This window comes from Balaenoptera ricei, chromosome 18 (assembly GCF_028023285.1).
Source record: "Balaenoptera ricei isolate mBalRic1 chromosome 18, mBalRic1.hap2, whole genome shotgun sequence".
NCBI classification, from domain to species: domain Eukaryota; kingdom Metazoa; phylum Chordata; class Mammalia; order Artiodactyla; family Balaenopteridae; genus Balaenoptera; species Balaenoptera ricei.
Window position 1 is genome coordinate 83,486,405 of NC_082656.1, and position 27,199 is coordinate 83,513,603.

Genomic DNA, 27,199 nt, shown 5'->3' on the forward strand with positions numbered 1-27,199 from the left:
CGTCACCCATCTCCCTCCAGGTCACTCGTGCTCAGGATTTTCAGGGATGAATACCGTCCGGGTGTAAACACGTTTTAAAAGCTGCCATTTGGCCGTTTGTTGTCAGCGTAAGTATTGGGTTGGCCAAAAAGTTCCTTCGGTTTCCAAGTAGAAATAAAAGACACATTTTTCATTTTCACCAAGAACTGTATTGAACAGCTTATTCACTGTTTTGTTCCACTACCTTCTGCCATTTTTCAAGCAACTTCATAATTCCGTCGTCCCAAAACTTTTTACCTTTTTGAGCAAAGAACTGTTCAGGTGCCTTTCACTGTCTTCCAGGGAATTGCATTTTTTTTCATTAAGAGAATTTTGTAAAGACAAATAAATGGAAATCTGAAGGTGCAATGTCTGGTGATACGGTGGATGAATCAGAACTTCCCAGCCAAGCTGTAACAGTTTTTGCCTGGTCATCATAGAAACATACGGTCTTGTGTCATCCTGATGGAAGATTACGTGTTTTCTGTTGAGTAATTCCAGACGCTTTTCATCGAGTGCTGCTTTCAGTTGGTCTCATTGGGAGCAGTACTTGTTGGAATTAATCGTTTGGTTTTCTGGAAGGAGCTCATAATAGAGGACTCCCTCCCAATCCCACCATATATACAACATCACCTTTTTTGGGTGAAGACTGGCCTTTGGTGTGGTTGGTGGTGGTCCATTTCACTTGCCCCACCATCTCTTTAATGTACAGTATCCACTCATTACTGTACAGTATCCACTTTTCATCACCCATCACAATTTGTTTTAAAAACGGAACGTTTAAGTAGAGAATTATATGCGGAAATACCGTCAAGTAGGTTTTTTTCACTTAACTTACGTGAAACCCAAACATCAAAGCGATTCACATAACCAAGCTGGTGCAAATGATTTTCAGCGCTGGATTTGGATATTTTGAGTATGTTGGCTGTCTACCCCGTGGTATAACGTTGACTGTTCTCAGTTCATGTCTCGACTGGGTCGCTCTCAACTTGAACTGGTCTGCTCGACCGTGGGGCGTCGTCCGGCGAGAAGGCTCCAGCACAGAACTTCACAAACCACTTTCGACAGGTTCGATCAGTCACAGCACCTTCTCCATATACTGCACAAATCTTTTTTTGTGCTTCAGTTGCGTTTTTACCTTTCTTGAAATAATAAAGCATAATATGCCAAGAATGTTATTTTTTCTTCCATCTTCAGTATTAAAATGGCTACACAGAGATTCACCAATTTTGATAAGTCTTTTTTTAAATGCACACTGATATGACAGCTGTCACAATACAATCTAACAAAATTCTTTTGAATGAAGTTAAAGACAACTAAGCGCTACTAGAGCCATCTTGCAGAAAAAACTGAACGAACCTTTTGGCCAACCCAATGCTAGCTGAGTTCTACAATCAAGATTTTCAAAAGTTGTTTTTGTGAATCTACTGTATAAACGTGATCTCATGCCTTTGCTCAGTGGGAACTCTCACACGTTGTGGTATGTCAGGTGGGTGTGTATGCTACTTTGTTTCCTAGAAATCCAGGACTTATTACGTAAGCATGTACTTGTGGGTTTCTGCGTGTGTATGCATGCATGTGCACGCGTGTATGGTTATCAAAAGACAACAGGAGAGATCCTTGTGGTGCTGGCTGCTTGGCCTCTTGGCCGTGGGCGTAGATGACACACACAGGTGATGCCTGCCCAGGTGACGCACGCACAGGGAGCTGCAGGCGAACACGGCAACCCGTCGGGGTGGGCCGGGCGGGCTGTGTCACGGCCAGTGTCCTGGCTGGGGCGCTGCTCCGTAGCTTCCCCCAGGGCACTGTCGGGGAGACGAGGCTTAGTGTGCGCGGACGTCGTCGCTGTTTGTGCCGCACGCGAATCTGTGACTGTCACAGGGAAACTTCAGCTGAGGAAAAAGATAAAGGAAATAATCAGGCCTGAAGTTGCATGTTGGTCTGCGTGTGGCCAGCTTGGACACACGCACACGCGCATGCATGCACACATGCCCCCAGGCTTTTGTGCGGTTGCATTGAGCTGAAAGGCATAAGCGACTCACGCTGGGTCAGCACTGGAGCTTTATGTTAAGAAAGGCCAGTGGAGATTTAGGGTTTTGCCGACCAGTAGTCCTGAGAGAACAGGAGCAGGTGCTGAACACGGGAGTTCACCTTTGCAGTGTCCATTCTTGGCAGGGAAAGTCAGTGTGTGAACACGGTCCTGAGGGTCCACTAATGATAAGCAGTTACGCTGTGACAGCACAGTTGTTTCCTCACAAAATAAAGCTGACCCTCACGTGTCGTGGTCTTACGTATGTTATTTTAACATCCCGTCAGTATGAAAGGGTATAGAGTGAAGAGTGAGTCCCTCCCACCCCTGCTGGTCGTGCCCTGTCCCTCTCCAGAAGGTCTTTATGCCACGTCATTTGTACCTTTTCACCAGCGATCAGCCTCCACGGGCACCTTTGACGTGTAACTGTGTGTGTGTGTCCTGTGAAGACGTGTCTTACATTGAACCACGGTTGTGTTCAGCGTCTCTTCAGCTGGTAGTTTTTCATCAAATAGCGAACTGTTGTTGTCACGCACAGACTTTTAGTAATGTTTAAATAGCATCTTTAAATTAAAAATACAGGCTAAAAACCAGGCTCTAAACCACCCACGGTTAGAAGTGAAAGGGAAAGAAACTATAGTCAGGAAGTCCAAATAGGTGTATCAGGTTAAGGGGGTTACTTTCTATTTGAGGAATTTATAAGTAAAAGTTCTTAAGAAAGCAACAGACATTTCCCCAGTAATTGATAAATTCTTCCAGAAGCAGAATTGTAACCCTAAAGCATTAGTGGCATATCCACTTAATTTTTAGAAGGACTAAATTTGTGAAACTTTTGATATTATTTAGTGTTTTATACCAGGAGTGATTAATTTATATAAAACTGTCATGATTGTTGGATAGCAGGAGAAAAATTGTGTTGTATCAGAAAGCTGTTGATGACTTGGGGTTTGTTTTCGCAGACTTTTGGGACAACGATCGTTATCAATCCTGAAAAAGATAAAGACATGGTGCAGGACCTGCTGGATTTCAAGGACCGAGTGGACCACGTGGTAGAAGTGTGCTTCCAGCGGAACGAGAAGTTCATCAACCTGATGAAGGAGTCCTTCGAATCGTTCATCAACAAGAGGCCAAACAAACCTGCAGAGCTGATCGGTAGAAACACATACTCCTATACCTTTTCTTAACACGGGAAAATAAAGCAAATCTCAAGTAGATTTTTTCCCCAAAAGTTCAACTTCCTTATGGGGAGGGCAGGGAACATGCCTTAACAGGACACACCTTTTCAAAAAACCACATACACAGGTGTGTGCTTATAGATATATTAAATACATATGTAAGTGCGTGGTACTTTCATAAGGGTGAATGTAGTTGTGATTTCGTAAGGAAATGGAGCTTGACATCATAAGAGAGGAAGGGACATAAAGATTTATCCTAGTTTGCACTACTCACAGCTCCAGAGTTGTTTTTGTGAGGATGACCCTTGATTCTCTATGTTGACTACAAGCCAGTGATTTCTACTCAGAAGTTGGGTTGAGGTTTGTTACATATGAACGTTATGAGGTCATGAGGAGAACTGTCAGTCTCTAGATAATACTTAACTGGAGATGCTGTTTAGTCACTATCTTTGTATCCTCCAGTCAGTATTCAAGTATGGTAGAATTGAATGACATCTCAGGAGATAGCATATTTTAAGATGAAACAGTTTTTAAATTATCACTTTATATGATTATTTCATGATAACATCAAAATATTTTAGGATTCACAATTTCATTAGTGAGTAAATTTTTTTTTTTTTTTAAATTGACAGGAGGCAAAGGGCAGGGAAGGTGTGACGCAGACTTGGGCTGTTGAGGGTTGTTGAAAATGTGGTGGGAACGTGGGGTTCACTGAGCAAGTGACTGCTTCTGTGCATGTTCAGAATATTTCATAATAAAGAATGATAAGAGGAAAAAAGCAACAAGAGACATTTAAAGGCAATTTAATTTGGCCTTTGAACCACTTTATGGATTGCGGTTTCTCTAAAGATGGGTTCGGACTCTTGGGAGCTTGGGTTCTGCCTTCCTTAAGCCAGGTCATGGTTGGTTCGTGTATCTTAGAAACAAGAAGCCCAAGCAGAACTGCTCTGTCCCTGCATTGTCAGCCCTGAGAAGAGTTCTTTCTCTTGAGAAAGTCTCACCCGGATGTAGCACACCACATCTTGAAGACAGGGTACTGCAATTTCTGGAGCACTCATGTGTCATGAGCCCCAGCATGGGATCAAAGTGTTTGTTCTTGGTGCCCTGAAAGTACAGATCTTAGAAAATCAGGTGTTTGCCTTTTTGTCTCATAATAATATCATTTTGGAAAGGTTCCAGAGTGTTACTGTTCAGTTTTTGCGTGGAGAAATTAAAGATCTTCCTTCATCTATTTAGAATATGTATTACATAATGAATGCTTATTTTTCAAATAATTTAACCTCTTACAGCAAAGCACGTTGATTCAAAATTGAGAGCAGGTAATAAGGAAGCAACGGACGAGGAGCTGGAGAGGATCCTGGACAAGATCATGATCCTATTCCGGTTCATTCACGGTGAGCGGGGCTCGTGGCATCTCCTCACTGCCGGGCACAGAGGACGCGGTGTCCGCAGAGCGTCTGTAGTCGGGCCCCATCTTCTGTTGAGAAAAATGGGAATGTGTCCGCTTCCCTGTTACCACAGGGACTAGGGTGACGGCTGCCACGGACTGAGTGAGGTGTTTGTGGGGATTCAGTGGGTAGAGCTGGCTTGTGTCAGGGTGGACGCCCCGCTGGCCGTTTCAGCTGTCGAGGTGAACGTTTGCATGGTAGCTATCTAATGACTTACGTTGTTCTCACTTGCTCGTAAATAGGTAAAGATGTCTTTGAAGCATTTTATAAGAAAGATTTGGCAAAAAGACTCCTCGTTGGAAAAAGTGCCTCCGTTGATGCTGAAAAGTCTATGCTGTCGAAGCTGAAGCATGGTGAGCGCGTGGGGCGGGGATGGGGCTCGGTGCCTGATGGGTATCCTCCCAGGATGCTCACCTGCAGCCCGTTTGTGTCCAGAGTGCGGGGCCGCTTTCACCAGCAAGCTGGAAGGCATGTTCAAGGACATGGAGCTCTCGAAGGACATCATGGTTCATTTCAAGCAGGCGAGTGGTGTTCTTGTCGAGTAAAACAGCTTTTTAAAAAGTATCCTATTTTAAACTGTGAGAAGTGATTATGTAAATTATGTACATAAGTATGTGAATTATGTACAATCCTCGTCCTTAAAAATTACACCGTTAACGTTTCACATATTCAAAAAACTTAAATTCAAAATGAAAAAGAAAAATAATCTCTGGGAATTCCCTGGCAGTCCAGTGGTTAAGACTCCACTCTTTCACTGCCAAGGACCCAGGTTCAGTCCCTGGTTGGGGAACTAAGATCCCGCAAGCTGTGCAGTACAGCCAAAAAAAGAAAAAGGGAAAATAATCCCTAAAATTGCACACTAAAAATTTGACTTAAATGAGTTTAATGATCCTTATTTGATACAAGACTAAAGAAGAGAAAACATTTCTAGTGACTTTAGAACAGGGTGTGTGGTTTCGGTGAAATATGTTCCAGGGACTAAAATAAATGAAAACACAAGGTAAACTGTACTTTGAAAATGACACCATTTACTTTTTAATGAATTAATTCCTTTTGGTGATATTCTAAAGTAATCATTCTGTCCCGATTTTCTTTGTTTTTAGTATATGCAGAATCAAAGTGACCCGGGCTCTATAGACCTGACAGTGAACATACTTACGATGGGATACTGGCCGACGTACATCCCCATGGAAGTACATCTAACTCCAGAGGTAAGCGTTTTAAAGCCCGAATGCCCTTTGTTATTCATATACTGGTGCTCCAGAGCCCCACGGACCTCACCCTTGTAGCACCCATGCCAGCACAGATGTGCTCTCTTTCAGGGAGTGTTTAAATCACGCACTCAGTCAAAACCCCAATCGTCCCTGTCTAAACAGTGTTTGCAGTGGACGCTTTTTGTCTCCATGTCCACCAGCCGCCCATCAAGAAGGTGCTGGCACAGGCGCTTTTCTAAAAAGTTCCTGTGTGCGGAGCCATGGGCCTCCTTGTCTGGCTGCTCCTCCCGCCCGTTGTAGACAGCGCCAGGGTCCCGTGAGGGGCAGGGGACGGTGCGTGTGTCGGCTGTCACTCTGGTTCTCTGGGGACGTGCGGGTACTGGAGAGAACCCTGGGCTCGGGCACAGAATGTGCAGAGAAGGAAGCAGCACCCGGACCGCTGGTCGGGGCGCTGGCTAGCTGGTGCCAGGCCTCCAGGAAGAGAGCTGGGCATGGAGCCCTGGACCCTGGGAGCCGGGGCAGAGCGCTGCCTCTTGGAGCGCCTCTTCCCGTTTCCAAGACAGTATCTTTCTTTAGCTGTTCTTCTGTTTCTGACCCCACTAGTCAGTTGCCTTTGTGGTTTTCTTCTCTTTTTTCCTTTCCCATCGGTCCTGAATGTGGATGTTCTCTGGAAGCCCCCTCAGCTTCCTTCCCCTTGCGCACATACCCCACTCAGCCTCCAGCCTATGTGTCCGCTTGCCCCACGGGACCTCCACGGCCGTGGGCTCGGCCCTCCCTCCCTGAACCTCTCCACCCGATGGGAAGACTCTGAGGCACCCCACATGCACCCGGTTCTCTTGTGCTCCCGGGCCCAGGTGTGACCCTCCCAGTGGAACCTCTTCTGCAGAAAACCGCCATGCCCCCCCACTATCTGGGAGACACTCGTCTCCCCAGTCACCTTCGCCAGAAGACACCCCTTACCTCCTCCCCCCAGGGCGTGCCCTGCTCATGGTGCTGCAGGTGTGTTCAGTTGTTGTATCAAAATAGTTCAGGCTGAGAGAGCCTCATGCACCAGAGGGCAGACAGCAGAAGCAAGAAGAACTACAGTTTTGCAGCATGTGGAAGGAAGACCACATTCACAGAAAGGTAGACAAAATGAAAAGGCAGAGGACTTTGTACCAGATGAAGGAACAAGATAAAACCCCAGAAAAACAACTAAATGAAGTGGAGGTAGGCAACCGTCCAGAAAAGGAATTCAGAATAATGATAGTGAAGATGATCCAGGACCTTGGAAAAAGAGTGGAGGCAAAGATCGAGAAGATGAAAGAAATGTTTAACAAAGACCTAGAAGAATTAAAGAACAAACAAACAGAGATGAACAATACAATAACTGAAATGAAAACTACACTAGAAGGAATCAGTAGCAGAATAACTGAGGCAGAAGAACAGATAAGTGACCTGGAAGACAGAATGGTGGAATTCACTGCCACGGAACAAAATAAAAAAGAACGAAAAGAAATGAAGACAGCCTAAGAGACCTCTGGGGCAGCATTCGCATTATAGAGGTCCCAGAATGAGAAGAAAGAGAGAAAGGACCGGAGAAGATATTTGAAGAGATTATAGTCGAAAACTTCCCTGACATGGGAAAGGAAATAGCCATCCAAGTCCAGGAAGCACAGAGAGTCCCAGTCAGGATAAACCCAAGGAGAAACACGCTGAGACACATAGTAATCAAATTGACAAAAATTAAAGACAGAGAAAAATTACTGAAAGCAACAAGGGAAAAACGATAAATAACATACAAGGGAACTCCCATAAGGACAACAGCTCATTTCTCAGCGGAAAGTCTGCAAGCCAGAAGGGAGTGGCATGATATACTTAAAGTGATGAAAGGGAAGAACCTACAACCAAGATTACTCTACCTGGCAAGGATCTCATTCAGATTTGATGGAGAAATCAAAAGTTTCACAGACAAACAAAAGCTAAGAGAATTCAGCACCACCAAACCAGCTCTACAACAAATGCTAAAGGAACTTCTCTAAGTGGGAAACACAAGAAGAAAAAGACCTACAAAGACAAACCAATAACAATTAAGAAAATGGTCATAGGAACATACAGATCAATAATTACCTTGAACGTGAATGGATTAAATGCTCCAACCAAAAAACACAGGCTTGCTGAATGCATACGAAAACAAGACCCATATATATGCTGTCTACAAGAGACCTACTTCAGACCTAGGGACACATACAGATTGAAAGTGAGGGGATGGAGAAAGATATTCTATGCAAATGGAAATCAAAAGAAAGCTGGAGTAGCAATACTCATATCAGATGAAATAGACTTTAAAGAATGTTATAAGAGACAAGGAAGGACACTACATAATGATCAAGTGATCAATCCAAGAAGAAGATATAACAATTACAAATATATATGCACCCAACATAGGAGCACCTCAATACGTAAGGCAACTGCTAACAACTGTAAAAGAGGAAATCAACAGTAACATGATAATAGTGGGGGACTTTAACACCTCACCTACACCAATGGACAGATCATCCAGACAGAAAATTACTAAGGAAACACAAGCTTTAAATGACACAATAGACCAGATAGATTTAGTTGATATTTATAGGACATTCCATCCAAAAACAGCAGATTACACTTTCTTAAGTGTACATGGGTCATTCTCCAGGATAGATCACATCTTGGATCATAAATCAATCTTTGGTAAATTTAAGAAAATCAAAATCATATCAAGCATGTTTTCTGACCACAACGCTCTGAGATTAGAAATCAATTAAAGGGGAAAAAACGTAAAAAACACAAATACATGGAGGCTAAACAATACGTTACTAAATAACCAAGAGATCACTGAAGAAATCAAAGAGGAAATCAGAAATTACCTAGAGACAAATGACAACGAAAACACACTGATCCAAAACCTATGGGATGCAACAAAAGCAGTTCTAATAGGGAAGTTTATAGGAATACAAGCCTACCTCAAGAAACAAGAAAAATCTCAAACAATCTAACCTTACACCTAAAGGAACTAGAGAAAGAAGAACCAAAAAACCCCGAAGTTAGCAGAAGGAAAGAAATCAGAAAGATCAGAGCAGAAAGAAATGGAATAGAAATAAAGAAAACAATAGCAAAGATCAGTAAAACTAAAAGCTGGTTCTTTGAGGAGATAAACCAAATTGATAAACCATTAGCCAGACTCATCAAGAAAAAGAGGGAACGGGACTTCCCTGGTGTTGCAATGGTTAAGAATCCGCCTGCCAGTGCCGGGGTCATGGGTTCGAGTCCTGGTCCGGGAAGATCCCACATGCCATGGAGCAGCTAAGCCCGTGCACCACAACTACTGAGCCTGCGCTCTAGAGCCCGCGTGCCACAACTATTGAAGCCCGCGCGCCTAGAGCCCATGCTCCGCAAAGAGAGAAGCCACCGCAATGAGAAGCACGCGCACCGCAACAAAGGGTAGCCCCCGCTCGCCGCAACTAGAAAAAGCCCGTGTGCAGCAACGGAGACCCAATGCAGCCAAAAATAAATAAATAAAATAAAAACAAAAAAGAAAAAGAGGGGGAGGACTCAAATCAGTACAATTAGAAATTAAAAAGAAGTTAAAACAGACACCGCAGAAATATAAAGCATCATGAGAGACTACTGCAAGCAGCTCTGTGCCAATAAAATGGACAACCTGGAAGAAATGGACAAAGTCTTAGAAAGGTATAACCTTCCAAGACTGAACCAGGAAGAAATAGAAAATATAAACAGACCAATCACAAGTAATGAAATTGAAACTGATTAAAAATCTCCCAACAAACAAAAGTCCAGGACCAGATGGCTTCACAGGTGAATTCTGTCAAACATTTAGAGAAGAGCTAACACCCATCCTTCTCAAACTCTTCCAAAAAATTGCAGAGGAAGGAACACTCCCAAACTCATTCTATGAGGCCCCCATCACCCTGATACCAAAACCAGACAAAGATGCTACAAAAAGAGAAAATTACAGACCAGTATCACTGATGAATATACATGCAAAAATCCTCAACAAAATACTAGCAAACAGAATCCAAACAACACGTTAAAAGGATCATACACCACGATCAAGTGGGATTTATCCCAGGGATGCAAGGATTCTTCAATATACGCAAAGCAATCAAGTGATACACCGTATTAACAAATTGAAGAATAAGTACCATATGGTCATCTCAATAGATGCAGAAAAAGCTTTTGACAAAATTTAACACCTATTTATGACAAACACTCTCCAGGAAGTGGGCATAGAGGGAACCTACCTCAACATAATAAAGGCCAAATACGACAAACCCACAGCCAACATCATTCTCAATGGTGAAAAACTGAAAGCATTTCCTCTAAGATCAGGAACAAGACAAGGATGTCCACTGTTGCCACTATCATTCAACATAGTTTTGGAAGTCGTAGCCACGGCAATCAGAGAAGAAAAAGAAAAGGCATACAAGTTGGAAAAGAAGAAGTAAAACTGTCACTGTTTGCAGATGACGTGATACTATACATAGAGAATCCTAAAGATGCCACCAGAAAACTACTAGAGCTAATCAGTGAATTTGGTAAGGTTGCAGGATACAAAATTAATGCACAGAAATCTCTTGCATTCCTATACACTAACAACGAAAGATCAGAAAGAGAAATTAAGGAAACAATCCCATTCACCATTGCAACAAAAAGAATAAAGTACCTAGGAATAAACCTACCTAAGGAGATAAAAGACCTGTACTCAGAAAACTGACACTGATGAAAGAAATCAAAGACAACACAAACAGATGGAGAGATATGCCATGTTCTTGGATTGAAAGAATCAATATTGTGAAAATGACTGTACTACCCAAAGCAATCTACAGATTCAGTGCAATCCCTAACAAATTACCAGTGGCATTTTTTTATAGAACTAGGACAAAAAATCTTAAAATTTGTGTGGAGACCCAAAAGACCCCAAATAGCCAAAGCAATCTTGAGGGAAAAAAATGGAGCTGGAGGAATCAGACTCCCTGACTTCAGACTCTACTACAAAGTTACAGTAATCAAGGCAATATGGCGCTGGCACAAGAACAGAGATATAGATCAATGGAACAGGATAGAAAGCCCAGAGATAAACCCACGCACCTATGGTCAACTAATCTATGACAAAAGGAGGCAAGGATATACAATGGAGAAAAGACAGTCTCTTCAATAAGTGGTGCTGGGGAAAGTGGACAGCTACATGTGAAAGAATGAAATTAGAACACTCCCTAACACCATACACAAAAGTAAACTCAAAATGGATTAGAGACCTAAATGTAAGACCGGGCACTAGAGAACTCTTACAAGAAAACATAGGAAGAACACTCTTTGACATAAATCACAGCAAGATCTTTTTTGATCCACCTCCTAGCGTAATGGAAATAAAAACAAAAATAAACAAATGGGACCTAATGAAACTTAAAAGCTTTTGCAAAGCAAAGGAAACTACAAACAAGACGAAAAGACAACCCTCAGAATGGGAGAAAATATTTGCAAACGAATCAACGGACAAAGGATTAATCTCCAAAATATATAAACAGCTCATGCAGCTCAATATTAAAAAAACAAACAACCCAATCAAAAAATGGGCAGAAGACCTAAATAGACATTTCTCCAAAGAAGGCATACAGATGGCCAAGAAGCACATGAAAAGCTGCTCAACATCACTTCTCATTAGAGAAATGCAAATCAAAACTACAATGAGGTATCACCTCACACTGGTTAGAATGGGCATCATCAGAAAATCAACAAACAACAAATGCTGGAGAGGGTGTGGAGAAAAGGGAACCCTCTTGCACTGTTGGTGGGAATGTAAATTGATACAGTCACTATGGAGAACAGTATGGAGGTTCCTTAAAAAAATAAAAATAGACCTAACACTTGAGCCAGCAATCCCACTACTGGGCATATACCCAGAGAAAACCATAATTCAAAAAGACACATGCACCCTAGTGTTCATTGCAGCACTATTTACAATAGCCATGGCGTGGAAGCAACCTAAATGCCCATCAACAGACGAATGGATAAATAAGATGCGGTACATGTATACAATGGAATATTACTCAGCCATAAAAAGGAACGAAATTGGGTCATTTGTAGAGACGTGGATGGCTCTAGAGAGTGTCATGCAGAGTGAAGTAAGTCAGAAAGAGAAAAACAAATATTGTATGTTAACGCATATATGTGGAACCTAGAAAAATGGTACAGATGAACCAGTTTGCAGGGCAGAAATAGACACAGATGTAGAGAACAAACGTATGGACACCAAGAGGGGAAAGTGGCGGGGGGTTGTGGGGGGGGGGTGTGATGAACTGGGAGATTGGGATTGACATGTATACACTGATGTGTATAAAATGGATAACTAATAAGAACCTGCTGTATAAAAATAAATAAAATAAAATTCAAAAATTCAAAAAAAAAACCCCAAACAATTCAGGCTTAGAGGAATTTGCAAGAACGGTTCAGAGTTCCCAGTACCCTCCCCCGCTCCCCAGCGCCACCAGGTGTGCCCATCACACTCCCCATAATGTGCGTTGTTTCCTGGTCCATTTGAGAGTAGGTTGCGTCGTGTCCTTTAACCACAGTACGTTAGCGGGGCTTTCCTGGGTGTAGAGCCGGAGGACACTGTCAAGTGCAGAGAGTTGACGTGGATGTGCCGCCCCCCATCCTGCACGTCGCCATATTCCGATTTTGTCAGTGTCCCAGCCGCGTCCTGCGTGGCGCTTTCTCTGGTTGCCAGGCCCAGCCCAGGCCCCCACGTCGCCCGCAACCGTGTCTGCAGCCCCCTTCAGCGGGGGCGGCAGCACCCCCGTCCTTCGCCCTCACGACACAGCCCTTTTGGAACTGCAGGCGGCTCTCGCAGGCTCCCAGCTTGCTGGTGGGTTAGACGCCGGCCGTGCAGGTCCTGCCACAGGCTTCTCGGTCCCTGGGCCAGGGCCGCACGCTGTTCCTTTGCCCCTGGTGATGACGATGCCTGTGCTCACCTGGTTAAGGTGGCAGCCGGTTTGTAGTTATCAGGTGACTTGCGGGGAGAACCCGAGGACGACGTGAACCTCTTCATCCCTGTCAGACTCACTTGCCCGGGTCCATGCTCGCCTTACAAGCAGTGATCCCGTCCCACCTCCTGTTTCTCTCTGTTGAGAAGTCGGCGTCCTCTTCCAAGCACGAGCCTTCCCCTCTGCCCCACGAATTTACTTATTTTTCCTCTGTCTCTGTCAGTGTGCACTCCTGGATTCTTACCTATTTGATGCTGAGATTACCCCGCCTTTGGCTTGCGGGGGCTCTTCTAGCTCCTGTGCTCCAACACGTACCCCTGCACTCTTGAGAGCCTTGGTCTTCTAGCAAAAGGTGTTTGGGGCTAACCAAATACTCGTACTTGGTAAAATACACCTACAGTTTTGTGTACAGCTCAGTGGCATTAAGTTATGGAACGTTCAGAACTTTTTCATCATCCCAAACAGAAGCCCTGACCCAGTATGCAGTCCCTCCCATCCCTCCATCCCCCCCCCACTACACACACACACACACACACACACACACACACACACACACACACACACACACACACACACACACACACACACACACACACCCACCCACCCCGCCCTGCCCCAGACCTAGGCAACCACTGATCTGCTTGTTCTGGACGCTATAAATGCTATAAATGAGATCGTACATTGTGTGGCCTTCTGGGTTGGGCTTCTCTCACTAAGCATCATGTCCTCAGGGTTCATCCATGCGGTCGCGTGTGGCATCTTCATGCCTATTTAAGGCTGAACAACGCTCCATCGGGTACCTGGACCACATTCGTTTATCCATCCATCGATGGGCATGTGGGCTGTTTCCGCCTTCTGACTGTCGTGAAAGGTGCTGTTGTGAACATGAGCGTGCCGTGTTTGATCACCCGTTGTCGGCCTCTTGGGGTCTGTCCCTAGGAGTAGAATCGCTGGCTCATGTGAGAATTGTTCAACTTTTTGACGAACTACCACCATTTTTCATAGCACCTACGCCATTTTATGTTCCCATCAGCAACTCACAGGGGTTCCAATTTCCACACCTCCTCACCAACATTTATTATTTTTCATTTTTTATGACAGCCATCTTAGTGGGTATGAATCAGTATCTCATTTTGGTTAGACTTACTTTTGCCTGTTGACTGATGATGTTGAGCATCTTTTCATGTGCTTATTGGCTATTTGTAGACCTTCTTTGAAGAATTGTCTATTCAAGTCCTTTGCTCATTTTTTAATTGTGTTTTCTGTCTGTTAAGTAGTGAGAGTTCTTTCTGTGTTCCAGACATTAGATCCTTATCAGACATGTGACTTGCAAATATCTTCTGTGAGTTGTCTTTTTCTTTTTTTTTTTAATAAATTTATTTTATTTATTTATTTATTTTTGGCTGTGTTGGGTCTTTGTTTCTGTGCGAGGGCTTTCTCTAGTTGCGGCGAGCAGGGGCCACTCTTCATCGTGGTGCGCGGGCCTCTCACTGTCGCCGCCTCTCTTGTTGCGGGGCACAGGTTCCAGACGCGCAGGCTCAGTAGTTGTGGCTCACGGGCCCAGTTGCTCCGCGGCATGTGGGATCTTCCCAGACCAGGGCTCGAACCCGTGTCCCCTGCATTGGCAGGCAGATTCTCAACCACTGCGCCACCAGGGAAGCCCTGTCTTTTTCTTGATAGTGCCCTCTGTATAAAAGTTTTTAATTTTGATGAAGTCCACTTCATCTATTTTTTTCTGTTGTTACTTGTACTTTTGGTCATATCTAAAAAACTATTGCCAAATCCAAGGTCATGAAAATTTGTGCCTATGCTTTCTTCTAAGAGCTTTATAGTTTTAACTCTTACATTTAGGTCTTTGATCTTTGTTGAGCCTAGAACGGTAACTAGCTAGTAAGCACCCATGTTAGCTGCTGCTACCTTATTGTAATCATCATTATTATTTCCACTCCTGGGAATTAATCTCCGGGAAATAATTTTAGGAGAGGTCTGCATTGGAAGCTTTATCACACTGTTGACTTCTTTTTGGGTGTGAGATGGTACAGTAGACCCGTTTTCTAGAAGAGCCCTTGTCTGTTAGCTGTGTTCTGAAATACTTAGAAATGCAGTGACATCATGCCTGGGACTTGATGTCTTGGGGATGGGTCCTGGGTCCCTGGGGTGGCCAGGAGCTGAGTTTGGAAACGCGAAGAGGAGGTGTGCGGCAGCCGCAAGCCTGGCAGGCCTTCCCGACAGAGGGCCCAGGCCCTCACCCCTCGGCAGCTGCCTTGCAGCAGCGCAGAGGCAGCCCAGGCCGCGCTCCCTTAGCACCCCGTCCAGAGGGCTGGTGCCATGGTGGCAGTGCTGGCGGAGCAGCTCCGGACCTGGCAGAGGGCTGCGATGAGGAGGTGCGCGCCATGACGTGGGGAGGGCCGGGCCCGGGGACAGCGAGTCCTCTCCTAGGAGCTGGGCCCCGGCTGGTGACACTGCCAGGGCCGAGTGGAGTGCGGGCCCTGGGGCTCCAGGGCGAGAAGACAAACCCGAAAAGACCCAGAAGGCGTGGTCGCCAGCTGGAGACAGGGATCCTCGTGATGAGGGCCTCGGGCGCCCGGGGGCAGGGGGAGGCTGCAGAGGGAAGCTGTTGAGAGGGGTCGCCTCACCAGATGAAGCCTGACGAGAGCCGCGGGGGCTCCTGGGCGCGGAGGCTGCGGGAGGGGCCGAGGAAGCCTGCGGGGCTCAGGAGGGAGGTCCCGGCCGCACACCCAGCGGGGGCTGGGCGGTGTCAGGAGCCCTCCCCGAAAGTACCATTGAAATCGCGGCAGCCTCAGGGCCCGAGCAGGTGGTGGCAGCTGTCAGAACACAGAACTGACTTCTCATTCAGCCGTGAACACTGCACAGTATGTGGTTCTTCAGGTTAAAGGTGTTCAGCATAATTAAATTTGTGTTTTCTTGGCTTGACAGATGATTAAACTTCAGGAAGTATTCAAGACGTTTTATCTTGGAAAGCACAGCGGTCGAAAGCTTCAGTGGCAAACTACACTGGGTCACGCCGTGTTGAAAGCAGAGTTTAAAGAGGTAAGTCCTGTGTCTCCTCCACTTTTTATTTTTCTTAAGTGTGTTAATAGAATGTTTTTTGATTGTGATTGAACTTTGGTAGCAAAGAAAGGAAGCCGTTATTCAATATAACTCAACATTGGCTTTTCAAAGGTCAATAAAATGAAACAGTCGAAAGATTACTATTCTAATCAATAAAAATTAATTAGAATAGAAAAGCATTTACCTAATTAAAAATAGAGCTAAGGCTGTGAAGAGGCAGTTCATAAAAGTGAGACTGAAACATCGCTATCCATGAGAACGTGTCCACTTCTCTGCCAGTCGAAGGGTTACAGGTTAAAAACAATAAAGCGCCACTCTTTGACTAGGAAACTGATAGAGGCTAAAACGAAAAGAACGGCAGCCTCGCCCACTGCTGGAAGGAGCCGTGAGCTCTGCAGAGGGCAGTGTGGTGCTGCGTCTCAGAACCGGAGACCACGGGCTTTGTTGTGGGTAGTTCCAACTCTGGGAATTCAGCTTAATAAAACATTCTCACAGATTAATGAGTAAGAATATTCGTTTCAGTGCTGTTATTAAAAGTGATAATTTAGGAAGGGAAAATGCATACAATGTATTGATAAATGAAAGAAGCATGTCACAAAACAGCCCATATTCGAACTTAACTTCCATTTTGTAAACAAAATTCAATTATGTATACTGAGCCAAAAAATTACAGAATTACTGTTTTGCAATTGTACTACGTTAACTATGCGTTTTCATATAAATTATATATACATATATATACAATTACACATAAATTATCTGTACATATTTCATTGTGTGTTATTGTACAGGGTCATATACACAAAACCACACACACTACGTATAGTTCTTGTTTTTTCTTTTTTTTTTTTAATAAATTGATTTATTTGTTTCATTTTTGGCTGCGTTGGGTCTTCGTTGCTGCATGCGGGCTTTCTCTAGTTGCGGCGAGCGGGGGCTACTCTTCGTTGCGGTGCGCGGGCTTCTCATTGCCGTGGCTTTTCTTGTTGTGGAGCACGGGCTCTAGGCGCGCGGGCTTCATTAGTTGTGGCTCATTGGTTCAGTAGTTGTGGCTTGCGGGCTCTAGAGTGCAGGCTCAGTAGTTGTGGCGCACAGGGTTAGTTGCTCCGCGGCATGTGGGATCTTCCCGGACCAGGGCTCGAACCTGTGTCCTCTGCATTGGCAGGCAGACTCTTAACCACTGCGCCACCAGGGAAGTCCTCACATACGGTTCTTTAAGGTGTCGTGAGAGTTAAATCCCACGGTCCCCTTACTGTCCACACCCCCGGCTGGGCCCAGAGCAAGCGCTTGCACGGGGTGCCCCTCCCCACAGTGACCACGTGGCGAGTGTCCGTGGCAGGGGCTGGGTGATAGGAGGTGGGGCCCATGTCAGCTGCCGCAGTGGAGGGAGTATCGCAATAAGGCGGGTCACATGGCTTTGAGTGTGTGACAGTGCTACGTCTGAGAAGCCATTATATACCTTAATTTAAAAATACTTCATTGCCAAGAAAATGCTAACTGTCATGTGAGCCTTCAGCAAGTCCTAATCCTTTTCTGGTGGAGGGTTTGAAATACTGAGTCACTGACATGGGACACGGGCACGGAAGGAGCAGGTGCTTGGAAAGGGAGCCGACAGACCCCCAGACCTGCAGTCGAGCGAGGTGTGGCGTGCGCGCCTGTTCCCGGTGGTCCTTGTTCTCTCCATGCGGGATCGGCCGCGCCTCCTGCCAGCTTCCCCTCCATCCAGGCCTCGTCACCGTGCCTTCTCGTGCTCTGTCCAGAGTGTTTCAAGAGAAGAATTAAGTGCAATCCTGAGTCATTTTATTCTTGTATAACTAGTAACTTAATTTTTTCTTATTTGGTGTTTAATTAGTAACTTCTTACCATTCCCCGCACACACGAAGTTTGAGAGCAAAGATTAGCCTCTTAAAAAGGTCTGCGGAGTGTGCAAACACAGCTTCCCATGTGAGCTGTCCTTCTCTTTAAGGGAAAGAAGGAGTTCCAGGTGTCGCTGTTCCAGACGCTGGTGCTTCTCATGTTCAACGAAGGGGACGGATTCAGCTTTGAGGACATAAAGATGGCCACTGGGATAGGTAGGCACGCCTCCTCAGCAGCGGGCGGCTTCTGGGGAAGAGGAGATGGAGACGCGGGCTCTGCGGGTCGCCCCCGAGGTCGTGGCTGCTCGGGGTCCTGACCTGCGCGCATTCTCCCGCTCAGAGGACGGCGAGCTGCGGAGGACGTTGCAGTCCCTGGCCTGCGGGAAAGCGCGCGTCCTGGTCAAAAGCCCCAAAGGAAGGGAGGTCGAAGACGGAGACAAGTTCATCTTCAATGGAGAATTCAAGCACAAGCTGTTTCGGATCAAGATCAATCAAATTCAGATGAAGGAAACCGTACGTATCCACTTTCTCTTCTTGTTACACGGCATTCGCCAGAGAATCACTGGCTTTAGAGTAATTTCTCGACTGTAGGGTTCCAGAGCATATTCTGAAGTGTCTAATTACATAGTCACGTCTACGAGAGTGCTTATTTTAACATAACTTTCATTACTTTTATACTCATGACAGGAGCAAAAATCAGAAAGAAATGCATTTAACAGTTATGGTTCCTATTCACAGAAGTGGTGGATAAATCAGGTCTTCCTAGACCGCACGCCGTTAGCGTGGAGAGCACGTCATTTCCAAAACCTGGTGACTTGTCTCTTGGATTTCTGCACAGCACTCAGCCATTCTCTCAGCCTTGCCTCCACCAGGTCCTGGGGTGGAAGTGGTGAGGGTCCTGGGAGTCGTGGACCCACCGGCAGCGCCTCTGGGATCCATGTACAGGTGGAGCGTCTGTAGATTTGGTCAGGCTCTCGAGTGTCACGTGTCCGGAGCAGGTTCTGAACCTGCCCTCGGGCCTTCCTGATGCAGAAGCCCTGGCACCGCAGGGCTGTGGTCAGCGTGCGGGCCAGGCGGGCAGGCGCACCCTGGGGCCCACCTGCAGAGCAGGTGTCAGCCGCCCCCTTGTATGTGTGGATGAGCGAGGCCGGGCCTCGTGGGGAGGGAGGTAGTCGAGATGATGCACGGGCAGCTCTGAAGGTCTGAGGTGGCCTCACAGACGCTCCTGCACCTGCAGCGGGACTGAGGCCTGCTGCCCTTCCCTGGAGGGGCTCGCTGTCGCCCAGTTGGGAAGTATGTTCAGACCGTGCAAAAGAAATAGACCAATAAATACGTGAAAGGTATTTACTCTCATCAGTAATTTTTTCAATTCAAATTAAAATAATATTCTGTTTTTTGGCTGTCAATTTGGGAAATGTTTAGAAGTTTGATAGTATCTGGAGTTGGCAAGAATATGAGAAAACGGGAATTTTTATGTTTTTATTTTTTAAGAGATGTTTGGATTGGCACAGCGTTTTTAGTGGGTAATTCGACATATCTGTTACAGGTTTAATGCACATAGCCTGTGTTCCATCTTTCTTACTATTAGGAATTTATACCAGAGTGACTAAAGGGTGTAAGGTTCTGGAGTTATAATTCCCAAGTGGGCCTGTCTGTCACCTCTTTCCTCCAGAGGTGACCTCTCCTGCCACTTGAGTTTGCAGCTTTTTTGCAGGCAGCTTTTTTCTCTGATGTACATGTGTAAGCTTGTCTTAATGGGATCGCTCCACGTGCCATTTACATGCACCATTTTGTAAGCTGTTCCTCTTCTTCATCCTGAGCCTCTTTCCATGTCAGGACTTGGTTTTTAAGGGTGCAGAGGGTCTCACGCACACACACCGAACATCAGCTTCTGCCACCGAACGTCCGTCCGTTCCGTGGCTCGAATCCGTGGGGCCCACCTGCAGGGCCTTTGCTGAAAGGCAGTCAGGAGGTTTCCATTCCTGGAAATAGGGTTATGCTAACCATCCTGTACAAAACACTCCTGTTTCCCTGGCTGGGTTGTTTCTTGAGTATAAACTCCTTGCCCTGGAACCGCTGGGTCAGAGAACGTGAACTTTGTTGATTTGGCCCCTCAGCCAGATTCCAGTCTCTGGCTCACGGGGGTCCTGACCTCCGCCCCTGCCGTTGCCCACCCCGCTCTCAGGCACGGAAGTAGCTCACTGCCATGTTAGTGTGGCTTCCCGTGGTCCCTCTGAGCATCGCTTTGCCACTTAGGAGCTCGTACGAAGCAGGTAACCTTTCTAGTCCTCAGGTCTTCATCTCTTAAAGTAAGTGCAACACCATCTCAGGGTGTGAGATCGCAGTGAGAACGCTTGCTTAAGACTCTCGGCCAAGCGCCTGTAAGCCTTCATAGCTGTTGGTCCTGCTCCCTCATGGGTTGCCATTTGCGTTTTTCTCTTTTTAATTCATCGCTTGAATTCGAGTCACTGGTACATTTATTGTAATATTCCACCTCTGACTTGTGGGTATCCTGTTTATATTGAGGAGATTAACCTTTGTCTTTTGTGCACATGATTTTGTCATTCTGAGAGCATTTCCCACATGACTATAGTGGGAAGTAGAGTCTTTTCTTCCACAGTTTCTGACTTGGGGGTCATCCTAAGAAAGACCTTCTTCCTCTAACCCGAATTTTAAAAAACATTTACCTCTATTTTTCTAGTAGTTTATACATTTAAATCTTTCTCTGAGCAGTGTAGAAATTATTTTAGTATCAGAAAACATTGTAACCACCCTCCCTACTTTAAAAAGTGAGTTGATTCTCTGATAACCTATTGGAACTGTCACCTTTATTATAATCAGATTCACATATCATGGGGAAGTTTCTCATTTCTGTTCTACAAGTTCTGTTGATCTATTTCATAGCGAGCACCCAAAGTCTTTTAATTAATGTACCTATTCCTATAAATTGACTTATTTTGGTCCTGAAGTTAAACGGTTTTACTAGAACAAAACTGCAGCACAGAACACGATCCACCCGCAGTGTGGCCTGTCTTTCAACAGAAGGTTCTCACCAGACTCCACAGTCGGAGATAATTAGCACTGAAATACACTCTGGCATCCGGCTTCTCCTGTGCAGGTTGAAGAGCAGGTCAGCACCACAGAGCGCGTGTTCCAGGACCGGCAGTACCAGATTGACGCCGCCATCGTCAGGATAATGAAGATGAGAAAGACGCTGGGCCACAACCTGCTTGTTTCCGAATTGTATAATCAGCTGAAGTTTCCCGTCAAGGTGAGTGGGTGTCAGCTTGATTAAGTCGCAGCACCGGGTACACCCTTGGCAAAGCGCATACGAGTCTCACGACCTTTAGCATCAGACCGTCTGTCCTCCGTTATAGCTGGTCACACACTACAGAAATCTCCGTGTGTGTGTGAGAGAGGGGCTCCGCCTGACCCCCGGTCACCGCGGCAGGGGCGCTGGGGCCTGGCTCTCTCTCCTCCCGCTGTTGTCACGTTGCCTCTGCCCGAGGATGTCTGCCCTAAAGCCTTCCGGCAGGCGTCCCAGAACCGCCTGTGCTCCTGGGCAGAAGTTCTCTGAGGCCGTGTCGTCCAGCCCAGGCGGACCGGGGAGTGGACGGACACTGGACGGGCCAGCGGGCCCTGCTGTCCCCAGGGAGTCCTGTGCCCCACCATGCTCTGCACCCCGCGGGGCCGGAGTCCCTGCCCCTGCACAGGAGGGGCCCAGCGGTTCAACAGAGGCTGCGGAAGCACCAGCTCTGCTCTGACAGGTGCTGGTATCGGCCCATCACTTGGGGTGGAGGGTCCGCTCGGGCTCGGAGGCGACCTCGCAGACGTGCCCGGTGCGTCCCCTCCCCACGGGCACTGCCCACCCGGAGCATGTGTAGTAGCACATGGTGATGGCAGGCGGCATCGGGGGCATCGTCCTCACAGAGGAAGGACACGCCCCGGGCAGGCGCCGCCGGGCTGTGGTGCGCAGCGACCTCGGTGCCGTGCTCACCGTTCACGGCCTCACACCCCCAACGGGCAGCCCTGCTCGGAGGCCTGCCACACGGAAGGGAGCCCTTTGCTCACGATGCGACGTTAACATTGTCTTTGGAAGCAGGGAGTTTTGTTTTAGCGTTTTATAATTGGCTTCTGATTATAAACACTTCTTTGTAGATGGGTGTGTTGATATGTGGCATGTGCACATAACTGTAATCCCGTGCTTCGAGCGTGGTATCTTACATTCCCCTATGGTTGTAAATTTAACGCCACTGTAATTGGGGCTTTTGTTCTTCTTTTCCAGCCTGGAGATTTGAAAAAGAGAATCGAATCTCTCATAGACAGAGACTACATGGAGAGAGACCAGGACAGTCCCAACCAGTACCGCTACGTGGCCTGAGGCTCATGGCGGCTCCTCCCATGAGACACTAGAATGTATCTTTAGGGCAGAAACACTTCTGTGCTGTTTCCAGGACCTTCTGGGACTTAGCAGCGTGGCTGCTTCGGGCCTAGCAGGAAAGGGGGGGGTCCTTGGATCCTCCTTCACAGGCTCAAGGGTTTGCAGATGGCTTGTGTACCTTCCCTCCAGTTCCTCCTCCTGTTCTTTAGGCGTCTGGATGGTTCCGTGGCTCTGCAGAGTGACTCTGAGGTCGGACAAGCACATACTGGTTTCTTAAAAGAGGCTCCTTTGTAAGCGGTGTTCTCGTGGCAGAAGCTGATGTTCGGTGTGTGTGTGTGAGACCCTCTGTGCTGCCCTTCTGTAGCTGCAGGGACACAAGCTCTTAGACCCAAAACAAGAACCCTTACTGGTGAACATTAGGCAGAAACGGTCAGTGTTAAAGCTGGCTGGTCGATTATGCAGCCTGGATAGTAGCATCTGTTCCAGGTCTTTCAACAAGCGTTAGCCCCTGAGGACTGGTTTTCAGGATGGGGCTCCTTGGCGAGACCTCCGATGCACCAAGAGGACGCCACGTCCGACGTGTGTGATGCCGCGAGCCCGTCAGCGCCTTCACTTTACTTCCACTGCGTCCCCTGTGGATTTTCTGTTGGAGGGTTCGAGGGGGGCAGCGTGTGTGTGTTTGCTGTTCTAAGATTGAGTCTGGCAGCCCCATTCTCTGCATTGGGGAACTGCTGTTTGATTTTTTCTAATTGCAGTGTTTGTACGATTGCGACAATAAAGTTTGGTTTTGTTTTCACGGCCCTGGGCAGGGTGGCTGTCCTCTGCGGTAACCCCTGTGAACGTTTCGGAGGAGACTTGACATTGTGGGCAGGGGTGCGCTCGGCGGCGCCTGCTTTCGCGTTGTGTGTGCGCAGCTGAGGCTGAGCAGCGGACGGTGACGTCCGTGTGGTAACTAAACAAAGACGCTTTCCTGAGAACATTTACGAGTGCTTTATATTCTACAGGACAGCGTGCTTCGTTCTGATTAAAAGCTACCAAAGGGATTTTGATCATGGTGTAACTGTTGAAAGCAATATTTTCTGGAATATACCAAGTTTATATAATTTGATTTTTGTGCTAAATTATTAAAAGATTCTCCCTTTTTGAAACGTGTGTTTAAAATATGACATCTTATGGGTTTCCATAGGAGAATCCTCACTCTTTAAGTATCATCCTTATTTCTATATTTGTAAATTTTCATTTGTGAGTTCAGTAACAGGTGGTCGATAAGAGACCAGATAGATTCTACTTCTTAGACTTTAAGTTCATTATCTCTTGATTGTTGACATTGTAATTTAATGTAGACTTACCCTGAATAAAATCAGTTTAATTGGCCTTAAAATTACATTAATGAAGCTGTGGTGTGCAAATGACACATTCCTCCTTGCCCTTGTAGCGCGCAGACAGCAGGGCGGGGTGGGCCGCAGCCCCCGGCCCCCCGCCCCGACCTCACTGTGTTTCGCCTGTGCGCTTCCTTCAGGGTCACGTCACGTCTCATTACGGTTAAAGGTCAACGTGGGAAACAGTCAGTCGAGGAATGATTGAAAAGGAAAAGACATGTAGGCAAAAAGCTACTAAATTGGAAGGAAGAAGGTGAGATGCTTTGATGACTTACACGGGGAAGCCCTGAGCTTCAGGCAGGAGGTCCGGGCAGCGCGGGATGGTGTCAAACGTCCCCTTTAAAACACAGACACGGTGACTCTACAGTAACAGCAGGAAAGAAACAGGCAAGAGGAGCCGAGCGTTGTTTCAGACGTCTCCTGACGCAGGGCGAAGACGGCGGCAGAGCGGTCCGTGCGGAAACCACGCCCGCGGGGCTGCGGTGGGGCGGGGCTGGGGACAGGCACGTCACCAAGGGTCCAAGAAATGAAACTGTAAATAGAAGAAAAAAACGTGAGATGCATCTTTTTTGGAGTGGAAAAAAGTCTAATATGAATTAAGATCCCTTTTTTAAAAGACAAAGATAAATGACATTCTTAAAAATCTGGGGGGGGGGGAAGTTTTTAAATAAAAACTGGCAAATTTGGGGGTCAGAATAAGGCAGTGCTGAGCATTTTCGTGTGCACAGAGCTGCCAGCCAGCCGGCCGTGGCTGTGCTCTCAGTGAGTCTGAGCCCAGGGCAGCTGGGGGGCGCCGCCGTGGTCCCTGGCCCAGGAGGGGGTGGGTCGGGACGGGCGCTCGCTGGGGCTGGGGCCGGTCTGGGGGGGCGGGAGGGGCTGAGGTAGGACCAGAGCTGGAGGACGGACCCGATGGGTCAGGAGGAGAAGCACCGAGTGACCGTGATGCCGAGGGTGGCCAAGCCCCCTGCCTCGGGCCCCGGGGAGACGTGTCGGGTGACAGGTGTCGGGCGGGCGAGCTGTTCGGCCAGGCAGGAGCTCTGCTGCCCAGCACCTTGTGCCCCGTTCCCTCCCTGGGGTGGGGGGACCCTCTGATGAGGTCGGCCCTGGTCCAGCTCTGGCCTGGAAGCGGAGCCTGCCCATCAAGAGACGGAGGGTCGAGGGGTCAGCAGAAAGGGCTGGGGGGGGCCGGGCTCCTGTGCTCGGGCTCAGACCCGCGGGCCCTCAGGACGTGCCCCTCGGTTGCAGCCTGGAGCGGTGGTCTCGCGGCTGAACTTACAAGCACATTGTTCGAAAATGCCCGAACCCGTGACCCACGGAAGTCCACATCCCTTTCGATGTCCTGCCGCTCGTGGGGAGGGAGGCCTGGCACCGGGACAGCACGTGGGGAGGGAGGCCTGGCACCGGGACAGCACGCACAGAAAAAAGCCTGAACGTCCTTGGATAGGACTTAGGTGGTGTCCGTCCAGACGTGCGTGATGCTGGGTCCCCCAAGCCTTCCCCAGAGTGAGATCCAGACGCTGATGGCGCGGATGTCGCATGGGAGGGAGAGGTGTGGCCCCGGGAGGGGGCAGCGCACCGCCCCTGTGCACGCGCATGTGTGTACGTGTGTACGTGTGTGCGTGTGCGTGCGCACAGGTGCACGACAGCACACAGCCGTCCCCTCACGATGGACTTCCAGGGCCAAGGGGAACTGTTCACTGCATACTTTGTACTGCTTGAATTGTTGTCAAAACAAAAAGTGTGTAAATAAAATTCATCCAGATTGTTAAGAAAAACAAAATGGCCCCACATACCACACCCATAGCATCCTGCCCCTACCATGGAGGGCGTGGGTCAGCCCACCCAGAGGAACCCCAGCGTCCCTCGCCCCTCCTCCTCATCTGGTCAGTTGTGTCCCCTTCAGTTCCTTTATAGTAAGTCACACCTTCCAACCTCCATTTACTTGGCTCAACTGTTTCTCAAGAGTATCGAGTATGAACATGAGAAAATGAAGGCCCGTATTCTTCCCCACGATTCCTCCCCCTTCCAGTTTCTGACAGCTCTTGTCGTACCATGTTTATGTATTTATACATATTAAACTTTGCATGTTTTGTCTAAACGTTGCAAACTCACAAAAGGCATTTACGATCATCTGTTAACTCACCCTGGAACCCCGGAGTGAAGTGTGATTCTGTACCCGGGCAGCTCAGAGTCTGAGCACAGAGACGAATAAGCTCTCTTCTTCCAAACACCATCAAACGCTCAAAGTTCATGTCATATTTTAACTTGCTTTATATTTGGACTCTGGTCCAGCTTTTTGTCTTCCCTGGACATTTTAAAATAAAAATTTTAAATAAAAATATAGCAATTTTTAATGCTATTGTTGACCAAAAAAACCCCACAAACCTTTGTCTTATCACCACGATCTGCAATTTTCTTATTAAACTCTGCACGAATCCAATTTCTTCTCAAAGACCTTTTCCTCAGAACCTGATGCCTTCCGACCGGCTGCGAGGCTGGCGTCCCCTCCTCCCCAGACCCCAGCCTTCCTTTTACTTATTTTCCTGATTCGTTTTTACTAAAGTGATCCTTACATGACTTCCTCAGCAGAAAGGCATGGGAGGAAAATGTTCTGAATCCTTGCTTGTCTGACTTATTTTGCCTTCGTGTTAGCAGTTTGGCTGCACGTGAAGTTCTAGGTTCGGGACTTCCCTGGTGGTCCAGTGGTAAAGAATCCGCCTTCTGATGCAGGGGACGCGAGTTCGATCCCTGGTCGGGGAACTAAGATCCCACGTGCCACGGGGCAACGAAGCCCTCGCGCCACAACTACCGAGCTGGCGCGCCGCAGTGAAACATCCTGCATGCCACAACTAAGACCCAACTCAGCCAAATAAATAAATAAATTAAATAAATGAAGTTCTAGGTTCACGTCCTGGCCCAGAACTCGGAAGGACTCGCTTCCCAGCCTCTGATTTCCAGCTCTGAAGTTGGCTGCCGTTGTGTAACTAACCTGGTTTTTTTTTTTTTCCACAGAATTTTTGAAATCTAGTCCCAGGTTTTCGTATTTCACAAGATTGTGACATGGGGCCCATTTTCCTTTGTTCTGACAGGACCCAGTGAAACTCCCTCCTCAGGAGACTAGCGACTCCCTTCCGTCCTTTCTCCACTCACCTCCTCAGGGCATCTTCCTCTCTGATCGTCCCGCTCTCACTTTCTTCAAGAGGAATTCTGTGAAGAAAATAGACCCAGACGATCTTGAATGGAAACCCACAGCCCCCGCCCCTCCCTGCCCCGCCGTAAACTTTCCACTTCTGTTTCTGGTCAGTTCTTCCCCCCGCGCAGCGGCCTCTAGATCAGGCTGTCACTTCCTGTTTCCTGATTACCCCCAATTTTAATAGGAGACTGGTCCTTTGTTTTGTTTTTATGGCTACAGTATGTTCTTGAAGTTCTGAGGGCACTAATTCAAATTTTTGAAGTTCTTTTCTCTTTCTGCACATCTAGGGCAGGGTTGTAAACCTTTTCTGTAAAGAACCAGACGGTAAACAGCTCCTGCTTTGTGAGCCGCATAGAGTCACTGTTAGGTGTTTTCTATCCCTTTCAAACAACGTTACGTAAAAACCATCCTTAGT

At 47.2% G+C, this 27,199-nt stretch overlaps 1 protein-coding gene and 1 long non-coding RNA gene across 4 annotated transcripts in view; one reads left to right on the forward strand and one right to left on the reverse strand.

Moving 5' to 3' along the window:
- CUL4A (cullin 4A) overlaps window positions 1–23,596 on the forward strand; it is a 45,220-nt gene extending 21,624 nt beyond the window's left edge. Inside the window, exons 11-20 of the mRNA XM_059903151.1 lie at window positions 3,007–3,199; window positions 4,512–4,616; window positions 4,913–5,023; window positions 5,106–5,191; window positions 5,774–5,881; window positions 15,841–15,954; window positions 17,942–18,047; window positions 18,172–18,344; window positions 20,950–21,102; window positions 22,117–23,596. Of these exons, the coding sequence (XP_059759134.1) occupies window positions 3,007–3,199; window positions 4,512–4,616; window positions 4,913–5,023; window positions 5,106–5,191; window positions 5,774–5,881; window positions 15,841–15,954; window positions 17,942–18,047; window positions 18,172–18,344; window positions 20,950–21,102; window positions 22,117–22,212 (1,245 nt within the window). The 3' untranslated portion in view covers window positions 22,213–23,596. The remainder of the gene's footprint in view (window positions 1–3,006; window positions 3,200–4,511; window positions 4,617–4,912; window positions 5,024–5,105; window positions 5,192–5,773; window positions 5,882–15,840; window positions 15,955–17,941; window positions 18,048–18,171; window positions 18,345–20,949; window positions 21,103–22,116) is intronic.
- LOC132352580 (uncharacterized) lies at window positions 1,698–26,821 on the reverse strand. Of its 3 annotated transcripts, XR_009498793.1 has the most exons (5): window positions 26,742–26,821; window positions 25,735–25,896; window positions 23,867–24,123; window positions 17,839–19,106; window positions 17,705–17,727 (listed from the first exon to the last, which is right to left on the reverse strand). It is a non-coding gene; the product is annotated as an uncharacterized LOC132352580 (long non-coding RNA). The 3 variants fall into 3 exon arrangements; XR_009498794.1 differs by lacking the exons at window positions 17,705–17,727; window positions 17,839–19,106 and adding an exon at window positions 1,698–1,910; XR_009498792.1 differs by having other exon boundaries at window positions 16,757–19,106.
- Window positions 26,822–27,199: the final 378 nt, after the last annotated feature.